The 12,212-nt window shown below is 39.7% G+C and overlaps 1 protein-coding gene across 1 annotated transcript; it reads right to left on the bottom strand.

Moving 5' to 3' along the window:
• Window positions 1–1,879: 1,879 nt before the first annotated feature.
• LOC144469182 (uncharacterized) lies at window positions 1,880–3,236 on the bottom strand. The gene is made up of 3 exons (XM_078179154.1): window positions 3,222–3,236; window positions 2,257–2,887; window positions 1,880–2,190 (listed from the first exon to the last, which is right to left on the bottom strand). Exons 1-3 carry the CDS (start codon window positions 3,234–3,236, stop codon window positions 1,880–1,882), a joined length of 957 nt encoding a protein of 318 aa, XP_078035280.1.
• Between the last annotated feature and the right edge of the window lie 8,976 nt (window positions 3,237–12,212).

Genomic DNA, 12,212 nt, shown 5'->3' with positions numbered 1-12,212 from the left:
GGATGGCAGTTTAACGACACAGTAACCACCCCAACGTGTACAAACCAGGGGCGTACTTCATTTCTAAGGGGTGGGGCGCTCTCGTAGGGTCGCCTAGTCCCGGAAAGCTTGGATTAATTTAGAGGCCCGGCGAAACTCGTAAAATAGTGCGTGACCAGTCGCCAGTTTTTCGGCGGGGAAACAGGCACACGCGGAGCTTTCGACTACAGTTTCGTCGTTGCATAGGTGAGACCCTTGTGTACGTGGAACCGTAAAGAAGCTGGCGGCGGTGACTTATTCTGTACCGTGAAGCACCCACGTGCCTCCTTTACGGCTACGGACACCGTTGTAAAATACGACGATACGTAACTGAGAAATTATACAATCTCGAGATTCTTCGGCTTTGAACGTTTCTTGCTGCGAATAGCGACATTTTGATGCAACACAATTTTTTCATTATACTGGACAGAAAGCGTTCAGTGCTGAAAATCGATTTCGGAAACATTTCGAATGGCATTACTTGAAATAATTGTGTCATACAACGTATCACTGTATTTCATATAGCATATTACTGTATTTCATAATTATTTTCGTGGCTGTGATCTCTTTCAAAATAATATCGTTCCAAATATTATTTTGTTTATGCCGAAAGCGAAATTGCTGTAAATATTTCATGCGATCGAATCTTTTTGTTGCATATTATTTCGGGGATTATTTCGTTTCACAGATTTTAAATTGAAAAATAAATCATTATTTCAACTAGAACAATATTATTTTTATTTTCAAGGTATGTCAGCGTTGAAAATAACTCTAAATGGAGTCAGAAAAATTATCAAACATAATTTCGTTAGTTATATTTAATAAATTAATAAAATTAGTCGAGCGTACACTTTATACGAACGACAGGTAGCTAAAAGAGAAGGAAAACTGATTTCATAGTTTCGAATAGGTAACAGAATTTTTTGGTACGACCTTCACCTGTATCCCGCGTGTCTTCGTGATTCTTCGTTCATAGAATTCATTTGTCATTTGTATGGTGAAAGAGGAAAGTATTCAAATGAATTTCGATGGCCTCCAAATTCTCGAAGTACTCCATTCACTGGGTTCCAGAGTGGCTGAGATATGACTATTTGATGACGCAAGGGTCAATAAATCTCTCATCTGTATTGACCGACTACGAACGTAGATCATTGATAGGAATTTGTCGGACGGTGCCCTAATGCGAAATAATTCATGGTCGACCATTGATCGTTCTGTAAATTGAACCTTAAAAGCGTTCTCTTCAATGAACCTCGTAAATCATTTTTCGCAATTACGATCACATGATCATCGATTTTTAAGCTGCACCGAATAGTATCTTTGCGTTAATTTTTAAAAATACTTTTCATGAGATATTTCTCGCTTTATAAGACCAAAATTATGGTAACAATAAAGAATTATCCTATGTAAGCGCATTTTTGCATTTATGGAGCAATAATTAAACCAAATGCGAAGCAGTAAAAATCCACTATTCCTATTTCTCTTTTGTTACTCTCCAAACACAAAAGTAACAACAACAACGAAATACGGAAGGAATATCCAATACAGAATAACGTGTGGGGGAACGTAGAAAAGTTTATTGATTTCTTTTGTACAAAATTCGGCATTAAATAGGAAACTCTACTTTACTCTACCCTCACAACTCTTCCACGAGAATTGCTACTTTGACCTACCGCGCAGTATTCCATACAATGCTTCGACATCCCTTCTCTACTTCTCAAGATCACATTTCGGTATCATCTAAAAGCAATTCTAAGATAAGTTTGATGACGACAGTTCGGAGCATCATCTAGACGGGAGATGCGAGGACTGTGAAACACCTTGGACCGGTTGTTTCGAGATTCTTCTATTAGATTGCGTCTTAGACGAGGAGTTGCTTCGACGGAACGGGATAGGAGTATCCGTCGTCATGTCCCAGGGAAGCTCCTCCAGAGGAGAGGTCGATGGTGCCGACTGCGGATTGCTGGGGAACACTATATGATCCGGAGTGCACGCTCGAGTGGCTCAGAGAAAGTCCAAGATTGTGACCAGTTTGGGGGAGAACGACGGGTGCATGGTCGACGACGGTGGGTACGTTGTAGGAGGTGCTGGGTACGCCGTAGGAGCTGCTGGGTACGCTAGGTACGCTGTAGGAGCTGCTGGATACGCTTGGTACGCTGAAGGAGGTGCTGGCTACGCTTGGTACGCTGTAGGAGCTGCTGGATACGCTTGGTACGCTGAAGGAGGTGCTGGCTACACTTGGTACGCCGTATGTGTTGCTGGGTACGCTGTAGGAGGCGCTGGATACGCTTGGTACGCTGTAGGAGGCGCTGGATACGCTTGGTACGCTGTAGGAGCTGCTAGATACGCTGGGTACGTTGTAGGAGGGCACGCCATAAGAGGTGCTGGGTACGCTCAGGTGTCCCGAAGACAATCCGTTGCTGTAGCTGGAGCTGAAGGACGCTGCCTGCGCGACTGGAGCACTGTAAACTGGAGCTGAGGCCGCATAGGTTGCAACCGGAGCTGGTGCAGGAGCCACATAGGATGGGACTGGAGCGACGTAGGATGTGGTCACGGGTTTCACCACAGAGACTTGCGAGTGGACAGCGGGAACGCCATAAGTGGGAGCTGGGACAACGTAAGATGTATCCTTATAGGTGGAGACGTGAGAGTTGAAGGATGGGACACCGTAGGTCGAAGCTGGAGCGACGAACGATGTGCTCAGCGTTTGAGGCTTGTACACGGGTGCTTCGTAAGATGAAGAAACAGGTGGAAGGTATTGTGCGGACCCAAGACCGTTGCCTTCGAGGGCAGCGAGTCCTCGCTTGTGGAGGTTCTTTACGGCGGCTGCGTTCGCGCTAGCGGCGACGACCACCAAAAGTAAAGAAGCCTGGAACAGAACAAACAATGTTAACGAAGACTGACAAATGATTATCAGTTGGCGATGAGAGAGAATCAGAGGAGAATTTTCAATTATTTCATAAAAACTAATTGTAAGTTAGATTGTACTAAGTGATGTGGGTATGTTCGTACGCAAGTTGCAATTATTGGAATGAATTTAATAATGAATAATTGTTGATTATTTGAAGTAAATCTTTAAATTTTCCGAAAATTGTAATGGAACTAAAATGAGATTGAACGAAACGTTCTCTCATCGAGAAGTGAAGCTATACTGCACATTAAAAGTGCACTAAGCTCTGCAGTTCTCGGACTGCGATACTCACTGCGAAGGTCCTCATGTTGTACTTGCTGTGAGAAGTAGGATCGAAATGTGACTTAAACCGAAGATTCGGCGGTTTTTATACCGAGACGGCCGCCATATTCCTTTCACTCGAAAGACACAAAGTTCCCCAAACTTTTCTAGTGACGTAATAGTGGACCACGCCGCAGGGACCCCCGAAAAGATGCTGTACTATTCTCCGCGTGAGATAATGATAATATCTCGCTGCTTACAACCGGGGCAGCGCGGGATCATTACTTTCACGGTCTCCTGTTATTAATTAACTCACGTTCCATGACTTGACAACAAAGTTTTTTGCGAGACAAAAACTTTTTACTCTACTTGTAATTGCCCAATTGATTTCCTCTCTTAGTCAGTTTAAGGAGTTGTAAATAATGTATCAGTACTTGTAAATGATTTTTCGAAAAACAAATTTGCATGTACGTGTGGAGAACATAAATGCTAGACATTTTTGTGACTATTGAACAATATTACACGTTAACTAAACTTTATTTAATTTTTTTCTGTTGCCTAAAATATATTCTTCTACAATCTTCGATGTGGCTATAAACTATAGCGTATATAATATTATATATTATTTATGGTAAAAAGGAGTAAGTGTAATTTAAATAAATGGAAGGATTAATAGAAACTAAGAATGTTGATATGCATGACTCCTACGTCTGGCAATTAATGGAGACGACTTTTACCTTGCACGAAGGTTCGAATTTTAATTATAATTCTATAGAATATAGAATAGTTATTTCTCCTTTTTTATAGAAATCATAAAAAAGAACTATCGTTTTAATGAAAAAATATTTTCACAACGGATACATCTTTGCGTCGCCGTGAACAAATGCTGTGGGATGTAATTTTTTGCATGGCCTGTACCCTGCTTTGTTCTTGGGGACAGCAAAAAGAATAATCGATAGCTTGTAAACTTGTTGATCTTTCTATTGTCCGTACGATATGGTTTGACGCGATTACGTTAGCGCGTTCTAAGACGAGCATGATTCCCAACGGGTACAGATATTCGTTTTAGCGAGTTATGCAAATCGACCACCTACAGAAAGTTCCGTACGCTCGACGTAACACGCACAATCAGGTATTCATGCCGCAGTGTCTCTCTGTGTGCGTGTGTGTGGTTTTGTTATATAAATGTAAAAGACATAAAAACGTGAGATTTCGCTCTCACCTTCTCCGTCTTCGGAATTTATGATGGAGGCAAGAACGGTGAGGGATACAAAATATTTCGGATGTGTATAGGTGTCCCCGGGTCCTCGCTTCCTCGCACACGTGTCACTTCATAGTGAGAGGCACTTAGGTGTTCCTCAATGTCAGAAGCACCATTATGATTCACTTTTAATCCATGGTGTTTCATAACTGGTTAATTATTCATCGTGTACTGCCGAATCTCGGCTGGAACAGTTCTAAATGCCTGTGGCATTTTTAAATGCAACGGCCGAATCTGCGTGCTCCAATTTTCAACTGTGTCATATTTCGAGCATTTTATACTTAACTCTTTTAATGTCGAACAACGATATATCGTTGCTGGCTACACTTGCGTAAATGCTGTATCTTTAATATTTTTAATAAATAACAGTTTTATTTTCTGTTTGAATTTTCTAGTTATCAGGTTTTACCAAAATTTCGTTTTGAAACTTCAGTAAACTACACTAATCATATTTGATACATTTCGCTAACGGTTAATTTTCCAATGTTACAAATAATTTATATTGCATAGACATTCGCATTCAATCGCCTCTATGTTGCTATATTAATACCAATCTGTTCTTTAATGATCTGAAGCATTTTGTACACAACTTTTAAATATTACAAATATTTTTAATATATTTAGGTTGCATTCTGTCATTTTTCACTTCTTTTATTAATACTGTACTAATCGTTTCAAAGTACAAAATTATAATAGCAACAATAATATGAAACATTGGCAATGAAACATTATGTGGAATGAACTGTTATGTCATACATTGTAACAGGAAATTCTGAGCAGAAGTTATGAAATAGCCCGTAGCATTCTACGATGATTCTGCATTGTAGATTCTGGATCGTAACCTTGATCTGTCAGTATAAAACACATCGTGGGTTTCTTTACCCTGAGACACTTCTATTTCTCTTACACAATTACAATTTACGGTTTCTGACTCATCGCCGGTTTCACTTCTATGTTCTGTTTATGGTACATTTGAAATCAGTCCAGCAAAATTATACCACTTCTATTGTTCAATATTTTTTTTTATCACACTGAATAATATTTTACTGCAAACTTAGTTTAACATTTAGATCTTTAATCGATCTCGATCAAACGTTGCGTATTAAAAGAATATTATTTGTGAGATATTTATCGTGCAATAGCACTCTGCAAGCGCGCGTTTCTCTATGGGAAAGAGAACTGCAACATTGCCGAGAGTTAAAATAAAAAATATTAATTTTCGTCCTTTATCGTTCAATATTAGTTTGCAAGAACATGTTCCAGCATGGACGACGGGAACTCGACATCGCCGAATGCTGAAATAAAAAATATTAATTTGGAGGTTCCGTTTGGACGCCGGTAATGCAGCGCATTTCACGGTGACCAATGCGTTAGCACGAGTCCGCGGACAATTTTCATTCGGAGCGACTGTACATACATATATTAAGCGCATCTACGAGAGAGAAAAAAAGAGCTTCCTCCTCTTTAGACTGAAATTATACCGGGCATTCATCCCACCGGCGACTACGATTTTTTACGTGCTTCCGATGGTCCGTGAAAAAAAAAAATCTGTACACAAAAGTTCGCCGGTTTTGAATGGCGAATAAATTGCCGCTTCAAAACCGCCGCGATTATTTTTCTCTGCCATCAAAATCGGGATTTATTTCGATGAAACGATACACACCGTTTTTAGGATATTTTAGCCAGATATTTCGGCAGATCTAAAATTTCGGCGAAACAAATTCGATTGTTAGTCTACGAACGAAATCATTCAAACGTGGCTCGACACCGCGAGACGCGTACGACATGGTCGTGCTCTTTCGAAAGATTTTAATGCGGAGCGAATGTTTTTTTTCGCCGTTTGTCGAACCGATTAACACCTTCCGCCGTGTCGTTGCACGGTAACGCTGTACAGCCGAGCAGAAATACATAAAGTTCTTAACTCGAGCACTTTACACGAAAACTTTCTAATCCGTTGAAAATTGACTAGACAAATGTCAACTTTCTTAAGACCCTGTTGCATCGCGGAGCATTAACCAAAGTTTCAAAGCATGTAGGTGTCAGAAGGGGTTGATGCACGCTGGCCTCGTATGCGAGGGCGGAAGAAGATGCGTGGCTCAAGTATTAAATGGAGCAGTGTAAGCTGGTTACCGCGAGGAGACGCGATGAAAGCTCGGCTAATTCTAAAGAATCGGATGAGATCCAGATTAAGCTGAAGGTAACGTAACTTGCCACCGAAACTACCGTATTCGTTTCGCACGCGATGAAATTTTTAACCAACGAAAAATATTGCCCTTTCTTTATTCTGTGGACAAACGAATTTTACCTTTCTTTCCGTTTGCTCTTCATTTGTGAATTCTCATTTTTATCAATCGTTTTTCCAATTGAATACGAAAGTTTTTTTCTTTATGCATTGGTGTAAAAATTATACTGAAGGACAAATTTTAATAGTCGATTAAAAGATTCTCTGCGATCAAAATACCCACGCGTATGTTTTCTTATATTTATAAGCCCGCTTTACCATAAATTCACGTAAATCCGTAGCTTGAAGGTAACGCGTTGATAAATCAAGGATTTATTTATATTTTCGGAAACTCGTAAATAGGGGCGATGTAATAACTTTGCATTGCTCGTTAGAGCACAGTTTAAAACAGTGGAACGTAGCGGTATAAAACTCGCGATCTCAGGAGGATGTTGTAAATTATATCGTTCGCAATGGTAGGAGATAGATCACCGAACGATAACAATCCGAGTGCGTGAAACGGTGCTCGCGAAAACGATACATGTTTTCGGCTCATGTTCCACTAAACTGTTCTGTCGATTACACAAACGCATGGGCTCCGAGTTGGTAATCGATGCTTATCGACACGATCCAGGGCTAACCGGTAGTACTATCTACGGTTGAGAATGAATTGCTCAGATTGTCAGTCGTCTGTGTTTCCAATTCATGCATTCTATTGAAAATCCGGGCTATCCAATTTTGTTGGCGATTTTATAAACTTTTACGCGGTCGTTTGTTGTTCCATCGAATTGATAACATGGCATCAAGAATTTTCATTCCCATAATGTTCGTTCAGTTTTCCAAAATCGATACGAGTTATTTCTGGGTGGTGCACCGAGGTTGTTCGTGCATTTTTAAAACGGTATAACCTCGATTTGAATTTGATGGAAATGTTACAGAGAATAGTTTACTGAATAATTATTAAAATGACTTCTTTATAATTTTGCTATTACGTGTGATAGCGAAAAGAAAAATTGTAAATTCGCGTTTCTTAACTTTTTTATCTGAGCTAATAACGAAAATTTAAACAATGCATTTTATAGGTCTCTGTAACTTATAATGTAGACTGCGGATATTTATGCAAAATAAAAATTACCTGCATCAATTCCATAATATTCAAAAACGTTCTCAGTTTGTTTATAACTAATCGAGATTAGGTTTTTGTCATAGGCTCAACAGGAAAGGTTAAGAAACGTGAATTTTTAATCTCTTTCTCATTGCAATTAATAAACAAATTAGAAAGAATTACGTCAATAATTGCACAGTAATTTCGTCCGCTTTTATAAACGTTACACCGTTTTAGACGCAACCGTGTGCCATTTTACCCGGCATATCTTTTTCGGCCGGTGTTGATGAAACACGGAAAAAGAAACAGCGCGGCGACAGAGTTATGGTTCCCGTCGATTCCTATCGAACGCGCGAGCCCGTCTTAATTATACTTAACAAAGGGAAAAAAGTGCCCGTTGCGGAACAGAGAGGAAACTCGCGAAAATACGGACCGGTAACGCCGTCCCTTATCTTAATACGATTTTCTAATTAGCGAGTTCCAACGATTTCCCGTCCGCGGAGCTGTACAAAGATTTATCTCGACCATTCTTTATATTCTGGCATTCACAAGTGAACGCCTGCAAAAAAGAATAGAAAGTAAATTGAGATATATTTCCATAGGAACGTGCAAGTTACGATGAATACAAAGAGGGAGCTAATGTCAGAGATTAGAGGTAATCCGTTTTAGCTGGGCAATCGTCGAGAAGGTCTCCCGCTCGTCGTTTCGATTTAGATAATGTACCCTCTGTCGCGGGCTATCTATTCCTTCTTCTTCACTCTTTTTTTTTTCTCCCCTCTCACTCGTTCACCTCTTTCCATCAGACGTTTTCTTGGTAGGATGAATTTGAAGGAGTTATGGGGAAAGCTGCTCGAGCCGGAGCCGCGCGACCTGTTAACTCGTCGTTACCACCGGTAGCTACACTAATTGCGAACTCGTCGCGAGCTGCTTCTAAATATTTCGCGTATCTTTCGTCCCGTTGTCACCGAGATAAACACGGAGCAACGTCTTCATTTGGAATTGTTCTAATCCACGAATACTTTCGCGATCCTTGTCTCGTTCGCTTCCGTTTTTAATTAGCGATTATTGATGGCGACACGTGACACTCGTAAGTTCGTAATTCGCTAGACTGGGTTGGTAATGACTTGTGTGCTGGCTACCGATAAATCAACTAAAGTTATGTCACAAGTAGTGTCATTAAAAGTTGTTATATTTCACTTTAAAATAATTTTAATACATATAATGGGAAAAATGAGAGAGAAATTATCTTAGACTTAGAGTCAAAATATCTCCGATTGCAAAGAGTTAAGAGTATTAAAAATTGTATATTTATTGTTTATATTTAAAAGCACATATTTTAGTTAATCTAATTAATCTCTACGAAAATTATAATTCGTACCCGGAACGCCTTCATTAATCCGAATCGTTGCGAATAGATTGCATTCCGACGTCGCAGCGGACGGTGAAAACGCGTGGAAGAAGCTTCGAACTCTTTATTGTAAAGTTTTCTCGCAAGGTCGACCAGGAGGAAACGCGGGAAAGTATAATCAGTTTACGTTATGTCTGTCTCTATTTCTCCTCTTCCATTTTTTGTTCCTGTTTCTCGAGTTGTAACATCGTAACTTTGCTTAGTTACGTTATTTATAATTATTTAAAATTGTTGAGCAAAAATATAGAATCTTGTCTGAATCTTGATTTTTGCATTTAATAGGGAAATTCTTTTCATCGCCGGAAAAGACCACGTTCCAGTTAGCGCAATTTAAGTATCGATAACTTTTTATGTAGGATTTATGAATCCTCAATCGTGATCGTTAGCGCGTACACTAAAATGAATCGTACGAATCAGATCATTTACGATCCACTACGGAACACGACTAGGTTAAAACCGGAATTATGCAGATCGAAACTTACAGAATCGTTAATTAGGTCCGTTTTTGTGACACATTTCCTGGTACATTAATGTGGTAATTATGCTCTCGACAGAGACAAACAAGTGTCGCTACCGAAAACTTTTCTCTGGTCGAATAGAGAAAACGTTTGGTAATGGGAATAACTAAATATAAAGGTTTCAATTAATTATTCATAAGTTGCGCGTGTGACAAGCCCGTACACATTTAAAACTTCTCGCTGACAAGGTTAGTGAAAGCAGATCGTGGAAAAGATAGCCACGTCTAATTTGCGGTACACAAAACGGAACCGCTGTCGTTCTTAATTACACATATTTTATAGCCAATCAAACAGCACCGACAGGATCGTACGAATTGTATTATATTTTCTTCTTTTTTTTTTTGTCGCAGAAAACTTTCCGTGTAGAAAACGTTTTCGCAACATTGCATTACACGGTGTAATAACTTAGTCTTTATCGCCGTCTCGCGGTAGATAATTTAAGGATAAACATTTGAATGTGAAACGACTTAGAATTTTTAATTCCAATCAACAGTAATTTATAAACAGTTTTGCAAATGTTCCTGACCCCTTGACACAAATCTTTCCAGTTCGAACAGTGGGCTCAAGGTGCTCGTTTAATAAACATTTTTGCTTCTACACGTTTCGATATTCTTTCTCGTCGACAATTTAACACTTCTTCTGCCATATAAAACTCACGCGATCGACATGATTTTATTATCAAACTCGAACATCAGGTTCCATAGGAATCCACTGAGTGGACGAAGCTTGTCGAGACAATCTCTGCAATAAATTTTCTCTTTCTTATTTAGGAACAGTCGTGTGCGGCGGTCGACGCGTTAAATAAACAGGCTCCGTTCGTACGGACACAAGAAAGTCCTGCGTTCTTTTTTCCACAGGTTAAACAGTTTTCTAAAAGGAAATGTTCTTGGCACATAACCATTTGCATATTTCCAATGACATTATGTTAATGCGATACTCCCGAGCTGGGCCAAAAATTCGTCGAATTTTTAACTATTCGGATTTCTCAAGAGTCAAAAAAAGGAAAAAACAAAAACTTTCGAAAGCGGCGACGGGGTCGCATAAATCGCGCGCATTCGACGTGTGCACACGCATACAAGCGCGCGGGCGCGCGTGCCGTGCCCCGCGATTCCCGGCTAAACATCGTTTCACGGCGTTCGGGATGGGTGGAAGGAACTAAACAGTCGTCGAAATGGTACGTCCCGAAAAGAACGGGTAAAGTCGATTTTCTCCGTGGAATATAAAGTTTCGCCGCAGAAGTTAGCCCGCGTCGCGGACGCGTCTCGTCGGCGCGCCGCTGCATTTTGCACGCCGTTGCTTCTGTCCATGACGTAGCGCGCAAATTGCGACTACCGACAATCAAACTTATCTGTGGCGAAGTCGCGAAGTCGCGAAGACTCCCGGCGAGACGGCAATGGAGTAACGTCCCGGTCCGCGAGCGTGGCCACGCGTTCAAATAACAACGGGAACGGACGAAAGTGTCGAGCAGCTCTGAAAAATTTCGTCCGCCGTAGTAGATTCGAGGAGAAACTTCCAACAACAAGCAAACGGAACGTCGTCTGATTAGGTGGGTGGCGACGATATCCGAGCCGTGAAATTTTATCGACCGCGCTAATCAAAGTGTTTCGACGGGTGCGCCGAGATTCGTCCGGACGGTGTCTCTTAAGATTCGAGAAATTGGGGTGGCAGTGTAGAAATACAGTTAGTCGCTGTTATGTTCGAACATTTTTTTTAAAACGGAATCATTTTTTAAAACGTGATCAATTTTTTCAAGTTCGACTAAATGATTCTTTTCAGGTGCAATACGTGTTACGACGCAACGAGTGCAATAGTGTCATCGCAATTGTTTGGAACAACAGCAAAGTAAAAAAATGAACAGAAACGCATTCTTTAGCGATTCTGTAACAAAAATTTAAATAACGCATTTGTAAACATCGTGGTCCTTTTTTGACCTTGCTGGGAACTATAAATTTACTTCTTTCAAATTCTTGCTCGTAACAACACAAACTGCTTACCCTCTTATTTATTTCAGTCCTTTACTTTAAATTTGATAAAATTCGTTATCTACATTTTTACCACATTTTTCTCTGTTATGTACTCGCTGTTGCTGTGCTCCTTTTGTTTTTATTTGTTTTGTTTTAACTCGTGATTGGCAATGCTCGTAAATAAAATAAAATGAAAACAATAAAATGAATTGATTTCGGTGAATTTTTCAGCGGGCATTTAAAAGTTTTTTGCGCTTTTTTTTATTTTTGTTGTCATTCCAACCAAGTATATTTTTTCACAACAATGTTTTCCATATTGTAGAGTAAATCAGTGGTTTTTCTTAATAAATCTGGTTTTTCGAAAAATAATTTACACCATTTTGTCCAATTTTTGTAAAATTCTTATTTAAAAGATGTCTGAATAGTTGAGTGAATGATCGTATATTTTTAGGTAATATGTGTAGTAGTCATGGATTATTCATATTACTATTTCGTTGAAAAATATAATTAATAACGATTCTTGAGGATTTTTGAGAAACACGTGT

The sequence above is a fragment of the Augochlora pura genome, chromosome 4 (genome assembly GCF_028453695.1).
Source record: "Augochlora pura isolate Apur16 chromosome 4, APUR_v2.2.1, whole genome shotgun sequence".
In the NCBI taxonomy this organism is placed as follows: Eukaryota; Metazoa; Arthropoda; class Insecta; order Hymenoptera; family Halictidae; genus Augochlora; species Augochlora pura.
This window is presented reverse-complemented; position numbering and strand designations above follow the sequence as displayed.